Source organism: Marmota marmota, unplaced genomic scaffold (genome assembly GCF_001458135.2).
Source record: "Marmota marmota marmota unplaced genomic scaffold, marMar, whole genome shotgun sequence".
In the NCBI taxonomy this organism is placed as follows: Eukaryota; Metazoa; Chordata; class Mammalia; order Rodentia; family Sciuridae; genus Marmota; species Marmota marmota.
Window position 1 is genome coordinate 9,843,352 of NW_026000283.1, and position 17,239 is coordinate 9,860,590.

General features: G+C 39.3%; 1 protein-coding gene across 2 annotated transcripts in view; it reads left to right on the forward strand.

Moving 5' to 3' along the window:
• Positions 1-2,267: 2,267 nt before the first annotated feature.
• Tmem255a (transmembrane protein 255A) overlaps positions 2,268-17,239 on the forward strand; it is a 53,505-nt gene continuing 38,533 nt past the window's right edge. For both annotated transcript variants that reach the window (XM_015498545.2, XM_048797145.1), the window contains exons 1-3: positions 2,268-2,421; positions 11,000-11,062; positions 13,280-13,369. In XM_015498545.2, the coding sequence (XP_015354031.2) occupies positions 2,269-2,421; positions 11,000-11,062; positions 13,280-13,369 (306 nt within the window). In that variant the 5' untranslated portion in view covers position 2,268. The remainder of the gene's footprint in view (positions 2,422-10,999; positions 11,063-13,279; positions 13,370-17,239) is intronic.

Sequence of the window (17,239 nt, forward strand, 5' to 3'; positions counted from 1 at the left end):
TTTTCAATTCTAAAGCAGAGGGGGGAAATAGATTTCCGAATGACACTATGCGGTTTGCTGAGTCACTTTTCTGACCTGGCTCCTGTGCTTTTAAGAGTTAGAGTGATATTTGCAAAGAAGACCCAGGAGCTGTGAAAATTAAAGGTCAGTTGGTGGAGAAGGAACAGGCTGGTGAAACAAACAAATTAGCAAGACCATGCATACACACACACTCCTCCAGTTTATCTGTAAGGTTACATGTTTTCCGTGTAAGATACCTTGTATCTATCCAGATGTTCCCTTACTCTCTTTTGCCAATTTGAGGCAGGGGAGGGCTAGAGATCCTGTGGGGGTGACAAAGGAGAAAGGAAGGCTTACAAGAATGGGAGGTGGGGTTGCTAAGTTTACATTACAGTCCTTCCCTTGAACCAACTTACAGATACTCACTAAGTATCTATCACCGAATAGACTTAGTGGCCTTGCTTTGGAGAGGAAGGATAACTAATCTTCAGATAAACAGAAGAAATAAATCCTATTCATCCCACCCACCCCACCCCTCTTTTATTCTCTTCCCAGCACCAGGCTGTCTGAATGGCTTACTTTGCTCATCATGCTTACTGCTCATCAGTTTGCCATTTGCATCCCTAATAGCCATCTCACACAAAAGCCCCTGATGTTACAGGTGTCTGTGGGCCTTTATGTTTTTCCTGGATTCAGGTCTCACTGGAGAGGAACCACATTTCCCAACTGTAACCTCTCTTCCCAGGGTGATTGGCACATTACTATATGGGTGCTTATAAAGGCTCAAACCACTTCTAAATTTTGATGTAAAATGGTCAAAGCACAGTACTATATAAAAAATGACCCTGATGAGTCACATCCCTCACTTTTGAGGCTGACGTCAGGGGAGACTGCCAGCCCCTCCCACCTCTGGTGGCTTGCACAGGGAAGACAAGATAGATGGTGGGGCTAACCCAGGGTGGCACTACTGAGGCTTTTCTTCCATACTGGGGGCGGCAGTGGGAGGATGTGTGCAGGAGGCTGCAAGGCCCAACATGGCACCCTCCCCCGCTTTCACCACCAAGGCCCTCCTGATTTTTCTTTCCCCTTCCCCCTTTTCTCCCTCCTCCCTCCTTATGGTGCAGTCTAGGCAGCATCTTTCTATCACTGCCTCTTGAGGCAGCAGTGAGGCTTCCCAGAATGACCTGGTCTTAGGAGCTGTCCCAAGGGATTTCTTTCAGGCTTCAAATGACAGTTAAGCCACCTGGGGCAGGCAACCCCATCATAAGACTCACCACTGCTTCATTCTCCCTACCTTCCATGCTTCCATTAGATAACCAGACTCTCATAGCATTTAGCATTCCCATTTGATTATTACAGCCACCCCCAACTCCTATATAGTAACTCCCCCCTGGAATTTCTTTTGAGGACCTCCTTCCCATGCCAGAGAAATGCCTGCAAAGTGTGAAGCAATGCATGGTTCCTTTAAAAAATTAAATTGAAAATTGAGCCTAGACACCATTTTTCTATCTGACTTAATAAGCCTGTTCTTGAAAAAAAATATTGGTTTGTGCTATCAGGTCTGATAAGCCCTGACTAGGAGAATGGGTTTCTCATCATTTATATTTATGTCATCCTCACATAAGCCTAAATGTGTATAAGTTATAATCTTTCCCATCTACCTCCCCCAATAGATATCTTTGTGGACTAATAGCCTCCAAACACTTACTTTATTACACACATTTGTTATGTGACAAATCTTGCCAATACACCATTTTAAAGTTTATACATGAGGTGGCAAATGTCAGAAATAAATGAAAAAGAATCCCAGTACCTGGCTTGGTTCTGATATTTACACTGAAAATGAAATTTCATATCTCTAAGCTTATGAAAAAAACCTCCTTAGTTTCATATTGGCTTTAAAATATTTTCATTTAATATCTCCACACAAACACTTCTCATTCATCATATGCCTTATAATTTGGCCTAAAAAAACACTCTGCTAAGTGGGTATGACACATCTTTTATAGAATGCCAAAAGTACAAAATTTGTTTTGTTTTTATGTAACTGGTGAATTTTCTTCTGTTGTTTATTTTCAAACTGGAAATGTATTTTTTTATTATAAAGTGGCACCCAATGACCACAAAAACGAAAGCTCCATCTGTTCCCCATAATCCCACTCCCCAGAGATAACCCCAGTTACCAGTAGGAGTAGGAAAAAAACTAGTAAATTTTTTCTTTAAGTCACTCCTTTTCCTGGCTGAAATGAGCAATTTCAGTTTCTCTGTATGTTTTCAGGAGCCTTCAATCGGAGGAAACGAAACTCCATCTATGTCACCGTGACTTTGCTTATAGTGTCCGTGTTAATTCTCACGGTGGGCCTTGCTGCAACCACCAGGACCCAGAATGTGACCGTTGGAGGTTATTACCCAGGAGTCATTGTAAGTATAGAAAACATAGGTAGGTCTCCATAGCTTGCTGGCTACAGAGATTCCTACTCTACTTTGATGGTTTTCAATTCTGTTTGAGTTTCTAGTGTTTGTTCAGATTTTCTCTTTATATCCTTCTGTATACAGAGAGGCAACTCTAACCCTGTTAAAAACTGTAGACTAAAACTCGGAAGAATCCCAGTGCCATCCCTAACTATGAGTGTGATCCTGAGCAGATCACCTTACTTTTTAAGACCTCTGTTTTCTAGTTTAGGAAATGTTCCTAATTAGCAGTGTTAACCTTTAGCTAAGATCCTTTCTCTGGACATCTGCTTTCCTATATATATTAGAGGTCATCTGACCTTACCTGAAATCTGAAGACCTTGGCAACTTGACACACTATGACCAACAGCACTATTCTTCAAAATGACCCTGAACTCCCATCAGGAAAAAGATGCAGGAGTTGTATGTGTGTTTATTCACTTATAAGGTATGTACATGTTCATTAAAGTTATACAAACATGGAAATTCAAAAATTAGATTAAAATGAAATAAATGATTTTTAATATCTTCTTATAAACATTAACTAAAATGTCACAGGATAAATATGTGCTTAGTGTGAAGTTTGTCAGTAAAGATAGTGGCTATAAATCCTTATTTCAAATAACCCTGCTAGATAATTGTAGATGTTTTTGACTGACTTCTTATCAGGTATGATTAACCCTAATCTTATTAGGTCACTGATTTTTATTGACCTCACAATGTGGCTGACAAAGAACTCTCCCTAGGAGTTAGAAGTATCAACTCTGCCATTTTCTTGTTGCTCATTTGTACTTATATTATTAGGATCATCTTCAATTTGTGATTTCTCAACAGTCTTTCCAAATTTCTTGTCCATCTTGTTGGAACTACTTTAACTAAAACTAGATAATACAATCTGGGATACATAAATCACCCCACCATCAACCTTTTGCTGCTTGGAACTTGCCCTCTTCGAGAAGGATGGCTCACCTGATCATCTGACATTCACACTTATGGACGGTGCCAGTGACAGTCCATTTATTGACTATTAGTAATACTTAATTTCTTTCTTCTTATTTTAGACAAATAATAAATAGGAAACAGGAGTTCTAATGGTTACTTTCCATATTCCAGTGGATTGTTTTACCCACCTTCAAAGGACATCCAATCCACTTTGAAGAAAGTCAAATTCATTGCACTTAAAAATTTTCATTTGCCAGCCTGAGCAATGTAGGAAGACCCTGTCTCAAATATAAAAACAAAAAATCTTCATTCAGCTCTGTGGACACTGCTGTTGAACCCAAAAACCTAACTCTGGAGGTTGGATCATATTTTAAATATCAAATAGCTCCCTGATTGTAACTGCTAGAGAACAAGAAAGAAGTTTAGGACAGTTTATTTTTATTTTAGGAAGACAAAGAGGTCAGATATATTTTGTTGTTGTTGTTAGTTGTCCTCATGCACACGTGTGGGCACACACACGTATCTCTTTGCATCCCACTTCACCCCTGTGGAGAGAGAAGCAAAGGGTGGAGAACGGATTAAAGATGATGCCTTTGACAAGCCAGTGCTATGACTGACCAAGCCTGGAGCCTGTTGCCTAGGTCACCGATTCCATTCCACAGTTAGCCTCCTCAATAGTCCTTGTGAGGCTGGGGCCTGATGTGGGGCCTGATGTGAGCTGCATCTCCCTCCAGCTAAAGGCTGCCAGGGGAAGTTCCTTTGAAGCTTTTGGTCAGGCAGGGCTACCCCCAGCCCCAGCAGAGGGCAGGTGTCTAACAGACACCGGTTGGTGTTCTGTACCCTCTGAAAAACACATGATGTGAGAACTCACCCAGTCTACTTCCTGTGGTGAAGCAAGAAAAGCAGTCGTCAGCAGAATTGGGTTTTATTTTTAAACACAAGCAAAGTGAAGGGGAGGAAAGGAGGGGGTAAGAGAGCATTTTGGTGGCTTGGAAAAGCAATTTATAGGGTCTGTGTGACTTTGTGTGTTTCAGGTAGCTGCATTAGTAAAATATTTCTGACTGATGAGCAAATGCTCAAGCCAAGATTCACAGTCACGGTGGGTGAGGGGAAGGTATTTTCCCAAGAGTACAAACTACTATTCATGAACAGTGGCTATAAACCTTCCCTGTAGAATATCTGACTGTGGGTGGCTAGGTTGGAATATATTAATAAAGGAAGGAGGGAACGTGATTGTTGTTATTCAAGTACCTGATGTTCAGCTAGCATTGCAAGTTGAAGCAGTGGGGGCGAGTGTCTGTGTAGGTGTGGGTTTCACTAAAAGTTAACATGGAAGTGTTAATACAAGAACCATCCTACTGGACAGTGTGTCCCCACGGTTTAACCTTTAAAATTTTGCTCTCATACTTCCTGTAGATTGTTCCTTTAAAATGGGTTTTAATTACAGAAAATTAACATGAAGGGGAGAAGATAACAGCTTGAAAAATCAAAAAATCCATTTGAGTTTATAAGTCAGATCATGTTATAACAAATACAAATCAGGACTCCTACCTCTAAAATAGTAAACACCTGAGAATCCAGATTCGTCTGGGAATGAGGAGCTTTCACTAATTGAATATTTTGGTTATTAGGGAGTTACTATGTAAACCCTAGACCAGTGGTTTTCCCCACCCAAGAAACTGGTGAAACTGCGAAAAATATAGATCTTTCCTCCCTCCCACAAGAGATTCTGATTCTGGGTGGGGCCTACAAACGTGGATTTCAGGAGCTTTTCATAAGCTAACCTTTGATTGAAAAAGTAATGCATGTTAAATCTACATTTTAATGAGCACCCCAGGGGAGTATAATTTTGGTGGACCAGCGACCACATGGAGAAATAAAACTTAATAAAATGTGCTTAGCAAGAAAACCAGAAGTATAATATGACATTTTAAGATTCTGCACTGTCAAATTGGTTACTTTTAATATAAATTACCATTGTATAGAATTTTTTGAAAATGTCAGGTAACTCTGAACCAGGCTATTTTGGAGTCTGGTTAAATGTGTTAACAATATATGAGAATTTAAAATTTCAAAACAGACAAATTAGGGAAAATTATTAGATTAAAAGAAACTTACCATACAGCATACAGTTCATTTAAATATTGATATCTCTGGCATTTAAAATATAATTCAATTTACATAATTGTCAAGTCATGTCAGACTATTCAGGGGCATTTTCATTTTGCCAACCAGATGCCACTGTATGGTGAGGTACATTATAACAGTGTGTTAGCTTCTCTACCAAAGCTGGAAAGTAGTATCATTGTTCTAAGACACATAAACACATTTTTAAAGACATAACCTTACAGGATGAACAGTAAGGTTTTAAAATTGGCAAACATAAAGTGGCTAACTAAGGCTTTCACTGTTTTTGAATGTTTTGAAGACATATTTCATTCCAAAAGAGTTCTGGTGAGCTTTCTACTTTGAAGGCCTAAAAATTGAAGACCCTTGATTGGGTTCTAGCAGAAAACGGCAGGTGAGAGAGGTCTTTCCTTCCCTCTAATCCTTTTACCTCAGATCCAAGAGAATGAAGCTTCTAAATATGTTTCCCAAGCAACCCACAAGAAGGAGTGGGCCCACTGAGCAGTAGGGAAAGGCTTTCATTTCGGTAACTTCTCTCCAGTTGTTGTACTATTAGGTCCCTACTTTCCTGTTTTCTTTCAGGAAAAAAAAACAGGTGTTTCTGCTCCATTTCCTGGAAGGTGGGGGTCAGTTGATTGACAATCACATCAGAGTTACAGTGAAGTATTAGGAGACAGGGACAACAGGAATCATTCAAAACAGCCAGTAGTCTAAAACTTGTAGGCCAATGTGACTTCAGCTTCACTTGTGAAGATTCTTTTGACAATACCAATTTTTAAAATTAACTTGAATACTGAGGAAATATAAGAAGCTCTGGATATTAGTTTTTGTGGTTTAGTGTGAATTAGGCAGAAACTTTTTCCATCTCTTATTGAAAATGTTTCTAAAATCTAAGTTTATTCTAAAATATAAATCCCTAATTTGAAGTATATTTTAAAATGAGACTTAAATCCTGATTTTTCTGGATAAGAGTTTTATAATGGCACAATTCATTGACTGTCTCCCATTACTTCTCTTTTGCCAAGATTGTCATAGTCCTATGAACAAGATTTGGATCTTTCTGCCTTGGTGCAGTTGCTCACATTTTCCCCAAATGTCCTCTCTGTTATCTATCTAAATGTTCTGTCCCATCCCAACTTACAGACATAGCGGGAACATTTCTCAGTTACTGGAGTCCACAGTGGTATCTACCATCTTTAAACTCTCTACTATGGATTCCTCCTACTTGTGATTCCTGGAAAATACTCATATGTTGCTCTGTGGCATCTGTTGGGCTATATTTTATTAGGTTTATTTATATGAGTCCATTATTTCTTATCTGAACACTTCAGCCAGGTGTGATTCCAAATTTAGACTATTTTTTATTTTAGAAAAATTATACAGTGCAAGTGCCATATATTACCTAGCACTCCAGCAAGGCTTTGAGAAGTATCAAGTACCATAATCAAATGTCTTCACATTTCTATAACAACGTATGAATTTTTACATTTAGTGGGATAAAGATTATAAAATAATCTCATATTAGCTCAAGGTCAGACTTTGCTATCAAGTTAGTTACCAGAGAACTCTTTTTGTTTTAAGAGCTTTGTGGATTTCAAGATTACAGAAAGGGATTGTGCACTGGTTTACCTAACTATAGTTTGAGCTCCTTAAGCCTGAATTTCATTGGTCTGAGTATTGTACCCCTTCCCAACTCCTAACTTCGAAATCACAGATCAAACACAGTGCTTGCTACAGAGTAGATTTCCAATAATATTTACCAAATGACTAATCCTTCTGAGCCTCAACCCTCTGTGTCTGGAGCAGTGGATGGGAATAGGCATAGGTGAGGAGGTGCAGTCCAAACAGAGCCCTTGAATCTGACTTTGATTTCTAATGATTTATCTTTTTTTCTTCCAAATATGGAAGGCAGCCAAAAACAAAGCAAACTAATTATTTGTTCAGGTAGTGGGGAATCAAGATGGAGGTCCAAAGGTCTGAACATTACATGATTCCATGAAGCTCTTGATGGGGGACCACACAGCTTACCTTTCTGAGGTCTGAAGAGAGCAAGCACTTTATTAGAAGTAGCTGCCCATTTTCAGGAAACTCTGTTGATTCAGTTTTGTTGTTGTTGTTCTTCTTCTTCCCCTTCATCTTCTCCTTTTCCTTCTTCTTTCCAGCACTGGGGATGGAACACGGGGCTTGTAAATGCTAGGCAAGTACTTTACCACTGAGCTACATCCCGAGTCCTTATTAAAAAATATTTTGAGACAGGGTCTCATCTCACTAAGTTGCTGAAGGTAGTAGCCTCAGACTTGCAATCCTCCTGCCTCAGCCTTATGAGTAGCTAGGGTTACAGGTGTGCACAACTATGCTTGCTCAGTTCTTTATTTTCAGCTCTCCAACTTTTCCTCAAATAAGACTTCTCACTCCTTCTTTTCAGAGAACTTCTTCCCTAGGGGGCAACAAAGAGTCCCTTGTTACTTGGAGGTCACTATTCTAGTAACACTGGTCACAAATCCAGCAAGATGTGGCAAAAAGAACATTGGATATTAGTCAGGGACCAGATGACTAATCCTAGGCCTGATGTTAACTTGCTCTAACAGTAGGCAAGTTCTCACTGTTCTCTAGTCCTCCATTTTCTCATCTGTCAAATGGGAATGATACCAGCTCTGCCAAACTCCATAGCATTCCTGTGACCAAAATAGAGGGTAAGTCCTTTTTTAACTTAAAATGCTTTAAATGTAAGGTCTTTTTAGTGACATTGATGATTTCCTCAACCTATCATTCCAGGTAAGTGAATTCTTCCAGACATGACTCAGTAGGTTATTAATTCTGCCTACTGAACTGTGTCTATACTTTGAACCCATATAAAATGTCTCCTTCTCTGTGAAATCTTAGAGCTACCATTTATTTAGTAGCCTAACTTATGCAAGTATGTTACATATGTTATCTTAGTTAATCCCTGTGTGGTAGATACTATTATGATTCCCATTTTATAGATGAGGAAACCAAAGCACAGGGTAGTTAAGGGACTGGCACAAGGTCACGCAGTTTACAAATAGCCGAGCCAGGGATAAAATACAGAATTCTTCTCTGTTCCTATAGCACTTTCTTTTTACCTCCCCTGTGGTCCTTAACCCATTGTTTGTCTGTTCCTTACAAGACTGTGCCCTCTTAAAAGACAGGGACCATGCCTTCTTACACATTTGATACAGAGGTACTCAGTAAATGTTAGAAAACTGAATGGTTTGGAGTGGAATAGAATGGAATATAAAGGAGGTGGGGGAACTAGATGAAATGACTGGCTGGCTGAGGATTTCCAGTTCTGGAGTGTCTTTTCTTTCTAGTCGGTTCCTCAAGGACTGGGCCCACTTCTTCTGGCCACTGCCATTGGAGAGTTATTTGAGTTTCAGGAATAATCAGTTTATTTGCTTCCTCTCTTAGGCAAAAGATTGTTTTTGAGGTTCAGGAGACATTTTATGAATATCTGTAGAAGCTGATGAACTGTTTGGGAAAAGGACTTATTTTTCCTGTAAGAAGCTGCATCCAAATTTCTTTCCATCTCCACAAGTGATCCAGAGTGCCACAAGCACAGACTATCCATGGAATTTCTTCTAAAAAAATAAAAGCTGTGGAACATATTGGAGGGGAAGATAAGATAGAACAGGGAAAGTCTCTTATCATTAAATAAAGCAAATAATGATAGGATTTTCCAGCTCATATCAGGTTAGAGTGGCTCAAAAGTTAAAGGACTTTAAAAATAGTAATAATAACCTCTAGATCAAAATAATATTTACTTGGTATTTACTGTGGTGCCAGGCACTATGCAAAGTTCTTTGAATGTGTCATTTTGGTTAATCCTCACACAGTCCCTATGAGGTAGCCACTTATTATGGTTCCTATTTTACAGATAAGGAAACAGGTTTAGAGAGGTTAATCAGTTTGCTAGTGGTTGCATGGGTCTAAGTAGAAGAGCTCGGGTGGCAAGCCAGGCTAATGTCATATCCAGGTTTTAATCAGTATGCTTTATGGCAACACATTTTAATTGTATTTGAAACAAGACTAGGTGGGAGAGAGGCATAGATTAAGTACTGAATGAGAATCTTCTCAGTAGAGTCTTGGGTGGCATGGAAAATGCCTTTATACCCTTCAGCTTCTGTTTTCTAAGAGTGATTGCTTGCTTAGGATGCTGAGGCTGGAGGATCACAAGTTGGATGCCAGCCTCAGCAACTTAGCAAGGCCCTATCTCAAAATAAAAAATAATAAAAAAATAAAATAAAAAGGGCCTGGGGTGTGTGGCTCACTGGTTGAGTATTCCTGGATTCAATCCTGCAGTACCAAAAAGAAAAAAAAAAATGATTGCTCACTGAGTGACTCAACAGGAGTCCTTGGAAATTTGCATCCATTCTTGCCTTTCATTTTCTTTTGTTCTCAGGGTCCTGAGACAACCACTTAGTTCCCCTGCAGCACCCCACCAAGCCCAGCCCTTGGGTTCATTAAGTTTCCAGGCATCAGTGTAAGGCTTCAGGGCCTCAGACTGAAATAGATGCTCCTGTGAGCCAAGGTAAAGCTGCAGATGGAAACCCAGACCATTAGTGAGGCTAAAGAGAAATGTAACTACATTGCTGAACTTGTGTTAAGATTTATTGGTCCATTCTCACCACTTTTTACTTCTTCCATTTTCATCTTCATCAATAGCTATCGGTTAGTGATCATTTTCGGCTGAGACTGGCAGACTCAGTCCACTAATGGCAAAGCTGAGAGGGCAGTGGGATCTGCTACACTGAGCCATAATCCAAGCCACTTAGACAGGGAAATTGTTTTTCAGGGTTTTACACTGCCATTTCTATTCACCCTTTAATGAATGCTTTCTATCCATAAATGAAGCAGAGATGGAAGAAGAGGTGAATAAGTGCTAACATAAATTGCAGTGGGTCAACCACAAATATAGGCTTTCAAAAAAAATTCTTTTTTATTTTTATTTTTTTAGTGTGGGTTAAGGTGCTTGCTGATTTTTAAAGTACTTCCTGAGTTTGATTAGTATGCCAGATGCATCAAAAATTGCTATTGCAAACCTTTATACTATAACCCGTGCATCAAAGTGGAAGGTCCTTTTCAAAAACAGATAAAGATCAGAATGTAATGTGTGCTTTTCATCATTATATGTCTTGTACTGACTCACCAGTCACATGCTAGGTAATGGATATTGAAATTAAAATAGGCAGGCTCTGAAAAGCTATAGTTGACCTTTACTTTTAGTTGGGGGCACATAAGTTCTTTTTAGGTGTGATTCATTGTGACAAGGGAAAATTGACAAATGGTAGGAGAGAAAATACTTTTATTGCACATGCTTTATTTGTGTAAGTAACTGCATGTGGCTTTAGCAGTTACACTCCAGTTTTTTTTCCATCATCCTGAATCATATCCAGGAGCCAGGATGACTGTGTGGTGAAGCTGTCTTCCCACAGACTATGTATACCATGTTGCTTTTCAGCTCGGCTTTGGATCATTCCTCGGAATCATCGGATCAAACCTTGTTGAGAACAAGCGGCAGATGGTAAGTTTTCATCCCTATAGAATTCTTCTGAAAAGGTTCAACATTTATGTGGATAAGTAACATATCTCTTAAGTTGGCACAGATTTGGCCACAAAAGAAATTACTACTTTGTCTTTTTTCCTAAGCCTCTAGAGAATTTGTTTTACAGTGAGCCTGTGGTATGGGACTTGTTCTCATTTTGCCTAATGCTTCCTCAGTGGCCTGGCTAGTAGTCTCCTTAAGCCATGGGGACAGAATATTCTGGATCCTGTCCTTTGCTTTCCTCCTCACTCTCAAAGGAGTGCTCCAGCCTGTCAAGTCAGGCTGTCATCCTTGCCTGAAATACCTTTGCTTTTGTGATTTCTGCCATTGCAGTCCTGAATTATTAGTGACCCTCACATCTTCCTTTCTGACACATAATCTTTTGGGAAAGTTTTTACAGAGGGTTCCTGACTTTTAGGAGATTACTCTGATTAAGAAAACCAATGTACTTGGTGCACAAAAAAGACAAACTAAAATTGTGAAGCCAGCCCAAACATCTCCATTACCCATAGTCCAAAGTATGTCATAAGGTGGAAAGGAAGGATGAGTATATAACAGAAGGTGAAGCTTGGAAAGTTTAATGTCCTAATACCCTAATACTAACCCCTAAGTGCAAGCTGTTGTATTTCCCTGGTTCAGTGTAAGAAAGCTTTCTCCAGGACAAGAAAAGAAGGTACAGAGTGAATTGAAAGTATATTGCTGTTTTATAGACTTGTAAATCAAAGAACTTGGTGAGTGGTCAGAGGTTGGACTGATGAGACTCCCCCTGCACAAGTCTCTGTGGCATTGAAATTTTGATAATGGGGTCTATTTAACAGCAAGTTTAATCAGATAATGTAATGGCTCCAGGGACACAGAACTCTAACCATATGTTTTCCCCTAGCAATATGGAGAATCACCCTCGGGGGAGTTCTAATAGTTTTCTTTTTTCCATTTTACCTGGACTCTCCCCCATCCAGTTGTGTTTGCACTTTGGTTTTAAATTATTCAAAATAATGGGCAAGTTTTAATTGTATAGCTGATTATAGAATAGCTAATAATGCCAATTTCATGACATTGTTCATCCATTATTTACCAATTCTCTGTAGTGCTGTGAATTGAGATTTATGGAGAGAGGTTTCTGAACAACTCCCAAAGGAGATAAGTATTTCCTTCTAGCCTGTTGAAGTAGGGAGAACCCTAAGGTGGCCTTGACTTTGATTTTTTTCCTTCTCCTTGGAGAGTAGCTTGATGCCATGCTGTTTCCTTATCTTTCCCCTCTCAAACCTCAAGAAAGAAAAAATGAGGATTTTATCTAGTTCTGAGAGTCAACAAAGGCAGATGGTAGACCTAGGTAGCATGTAGGAAAGACCTGCCCCTGGAAACACCTTTAAATACCTCTGTACTGACATATTGGGTTGTAGTATTACCTTTATAATAGAACACAGTTATTAGGAAAACACAGATGTTAGGAAAACCTAACATCATTAGAGAATAGGGCAGTCTGGTTTGAGCAAACATTTTTTCTTATTTGAACGTTTCCATATATAACACACAGAATTGTTCAGTTTCAGAGACTTCAGCCTTTGTAAAATGTCCCTGACATTTAATTTTTAGTAAGTTGAATGTTGTTTTTCTTCAGTGAAGGAGAAGGGCACGTAGGACCTCAGAATCACCTTTGTGTTCATCAGGATTCACTATGCTGTCCAGCAGCAGTGTGAGGGGGTACAGATAGCAATGCAGTAGGAATTGGTAGACACCAGGTTTATCTATAGACTACGTGGAGACCATGGGCACACCACTTGCCTCACTGTGCCTTCATTTCCACATAAATAAAATAGAGGGTTAGAAGACATGATGTCAGTGGTCCAACATTTTTCTGAGTCTGAGGATGGAAGGGCTTCACAAGTCAAATTCCTCCAAGGACAGCATACTTGATACCAGCAAACCTCCTCTCCATTTGGTGCTCAGAGAGTGAATTTCTTACCTTTCTCTGAAAATGTAAAAAAAAAAAGTGCTTCAGTTGCCTCTTCTCTCTCTCCCCACTTAGCCCCACTCCCATTCACCCTGCATGACAAAAAAAAAAAAAGAGCATCTCCATGGGGTGGCAGGCTAGAGTTGTGCTTTGGCTGGCAATCTCTTGGGGATCACCCCGTCTCCAGAAACAGCAACTGTAGAAGGCTAACAGATACTTTTTGTTTTGTTCCCCCCTTGCAGCTGGTGGCTTCTATCGTGTTTATCAGCTTTGGTGTGATTGCAGCTTTTTGTTGTGCCATAGTTGACGGGGTCTTTGCTGCCAGACACATTGTGAGTATTATTAATTAGCCCTGTGTTGAAGTGAATGTGTAGTACAGCAAGTTTCCGTTGAATGTATGCTGGACATTGAGTGCTGCGCTAAGTGCTTTGAAGAGTACACATGACGTAGAAGGCAGGGTCTCTTTCCTCAAGAGCTGACAATTAGGATGAGAACACCAAAGGACACATAAGCTTCTAGAGAATCAGGTCTTAGCCAGGGGTATAAACTCCGAAAGCCACAGTGGCTTATCTTGGACTCTCTTAGGGAAGGCTGCCCAGTAGTAGTAGGGCTAGATCTAGACCTTTGACTGTATGATTTGGAAAGGAAGACACATGGGGCTTGGGGTTGGAGGAATGGCTTGGAAACTAGTATTGCGGATAGGGAGAGAAAGCGGGAAACCACAAAACTTCCTGAAAGCATTGAAAGTTTTCATGGATGGCCTCCCTTGCAATAGCAAGAGCAGATGATGAGGACACAGTCATCTTTTCTCAGGCACTTGAACTCTAATGTTCCTACAACAGTGGTCAGAGATTGGTGATGTAATTGGGGATTTGGAGAAAGCCCAGAGCCAAAAGCCTCCAATCAGAGCCCAGTACCACAGTTCAGGTGCCAAACGCTTCCTGCTCTGGAGAAGCTTTGCCTTGAGTAAGAACCATTTTACTCCTGAGTCCCAAACCTGTGCTTCTTCTCTGGAGAGGTCTGGCTCTAAGGATATTCCCATTTAGCTTTCTATCAGAGTCCTTGCCCCTCTTTCAGTACTTTCTGCTTCACAGTATAGCAGATTTCTGGCACAAGGAAAGTTTCTCCATTAAGCAGAGTAAGCACAGGGCTTAGGACCCATAGTACTTTAAGAGTCCCACAAAAATATTATTATTTCATTTCAAATAAAAAGAAAAATGATGAACCTTTATTTATATATATATTATATATATTTTTCATATATATATTTTTACATATATTTGTTTTTGTACCAATGCAGTCATAAAATGTAGCACATTTATAACAAGGGAAATATGATTTTTAAATATTTTAATGGAGAAAGGAGCTCAAAAAGGCAAAAGGACCTAAGCCTTAGGAAATCATAAAGTATGTCACAGACCAAAACCAAGCATGAGCCACAGCAACTTACTGAGCCCTCACAACAAACTCAGAGTCCTTTTTTTCCCAACTAAATCAACATTGAAAATGAAAATATCACATGAACTATTGGAAATTATGTTTTCTAAAACAATTGAATCAGAGCAAAATTATACTATCAGAATTTTTAAAATTCCATTTTTAGCGACTGGATAATTGTTCAGGTCATCTGAGGGAGTGTCATGTGTATGTTTAGGTCTGGGTTAAGACAATTTGAGACATCACTATTTCAACTCCAACTTCTTCTTGGACCCTTCTCTCAGACAGAAGAGTCAGCCCCTCATTTGTCAAGATTAAAGAAATTTATATGGTCAATTCTGTTGCCCAAGCAGTCTCTGAAATGGCATCTCAGGACATAATTTCTGAGAAGGAGGGAAATATGGGATGAGAGAGAACAACCTCAGCCTGATTTTCTTTCAAGGCCAGGGATATAATACAAGCACCTCTATCAGACCCATCCCTTCAGATTTTAGCTAGGAACAGTCATCTTTTTCTTCATTTTTCCTCTTAAAAAGACAAATGACACATCAGTAACTCTTAACATCCATAATTCTACCACCACAGTGTAGTAATTCTTATTGTTTTTGCATTTTACCATCTGAATATATATACCTATTTTTGTAGCATGGTTTCAGTCAATCATAGCATGCATGCTATTTTGTATTCAACAGAAGCCATCTTAATAACACTAATTCCTTGTTTTTGTGTAGTGCATTTAGCTTTTCAATGTGCCTTCACATCTATTATCTCATTTGAGACCCACAGCAATCCTGTGAGATATGTAGGGCAGGCATTATTATCCCCATTTGACAAGCAGTATTCACTCTGAGGCAGTCTCCATGGCAACACAGGCCTAGAAGCTAGGAAGCCTGCAGTAGATTTTGATGGCATCATGAGTTAAAATGGCTTCCTTCTTTTCCCACCTTCTTTCATTCTTAATTTTTTTAAACAACTCTATTGAGAGATAGTTTATATTCTGTGTAGCTTACCCATTTAAAGAGTATAATTCAATGGTTTTTAGTATATCCATGGTTATGTGTAATCATCACTACAGTCAATTTAAAAGGATTTTTATTATCTAAAAAAGAAACCACATGCCTTTTATCTGTCTCCTCCTTATCCCCCCATTCCTCCCTGTCCCTAAGTAACCAACAATCCACTTTCTTTTTCTATATATACATCCGTATTCTACACCTTTCATATTAATGGAATCCTATAATATGTGGCCTTTCGTGATTAACTTCTTTCACTTAGTAGTTTTCAGGGTCCATCCAACTTATAGCAAGTATCAGTGCTTCATGTCTTTTTAAGACCTAATAACTTCCATTGTATGGATGTACTACATTTTATCTGTTCAGTCACCAACTGATGGATATTTGGGTTGTTTCCATCTTTTTTGCTATTGTGGATGATGCTGCTATAAACATTTGTGTTAATGCTAATATAAACATTTATGTACAAGTTTCTGCATTGGCATATATTTTGTTTTGATTTCCTTTCCATCTAGGAGTGGAATTGTTAGGTAATATGATAACTATGTTTAGTAGTTCGAGGAAATGCCAGATTGATTTCCAAAGTGGCTGCAATATTTGACATTCTCACCAGCAGTCTATGAGGATTCTTAAATTCTCTAAATCCTCGCCTACTCTCATTATTATCTGACTTTTGGATTCTAACTGTCCTAGTGAGTATGAAACAGTATCTCATTATCATTTTGATTTGTATTTCCCTGATACTCCTAAATGCTTTTGACTGTTGACTTCAGTGAAAGGCAATAGGTAAAAATCCAAATTCTATCTATTGGAAGTTTCCTGTAATGATCAACTACTTGCCTCTCAGTCTAGTCCCTCCGTACATCCTGCAGTTAGTAAATTGTACTGTTGCATTTGATTCAGAGATTTTGGATAAGGCTAGATAAGAAAATGTTTCTATTTACACTGCACCTGCCCTAAGACATCTGGGAGTCCTTATTGACATCCAAGAGTTTTGAGGTAGGAGTCTTTATTAATCTATGGTAATATTTCAGCCAACTTAAATGAAAGGCATTGGACCCTAGCACAGCTTAGGTGGGTTAGAGTCAGTGTGTCCTGTTATTGAAGCCGTTTAGCCTCATCTTGCCCTATTCCTTTGGCTTGGGTGAATCTGAACATCCTCTCAAGGCATACCTTCTCACAATCCCCCTGTGACTTCTCTCTCTGGTCTCATATTTCCTTCCTTTTCCATCTCCCTGCTATGGCCATTAACTCGCTGGGAAAGTTGCTTTACTTTCCTGTATCACAGTTTCTTTCTCTTCCAAATTTATATAATGGTAACCTTCCTTTCAGGGTGAGCACAAGGATGAAAGTAAGCAATGAGTGTGAACATTCCCTAAAAGATTCTGGCATAGAGTAGACATTCAACATAAAGCAATTTCCCTTTCCATGCTTTCCTGCATAAGTTGGTAGACCTGCAGGTTACAGAGTTTGCAAGCCCTGGCTGAGTGACCTTTTCTCACCTCCTAATTGCCTGTTCTTGCTTTTCTCCTGAGGCCTCGATTCAAAGAATAGCAGCCAGAGTCAGCAAATGGGTAGTCGCCATGCATACCTGTTTTCATTTAAGGCCCTTGGTGGCTGAATGCACAAAACCAAAAGGTTAGGGAGGTTATGACCAGTATATTAAGCCTCTTTTGCAGCAGAATCATAATGATTTTACCATTACCCAAACATGGAAAATAAACCCTGACAGCTGTGAACATGAGAACCCTT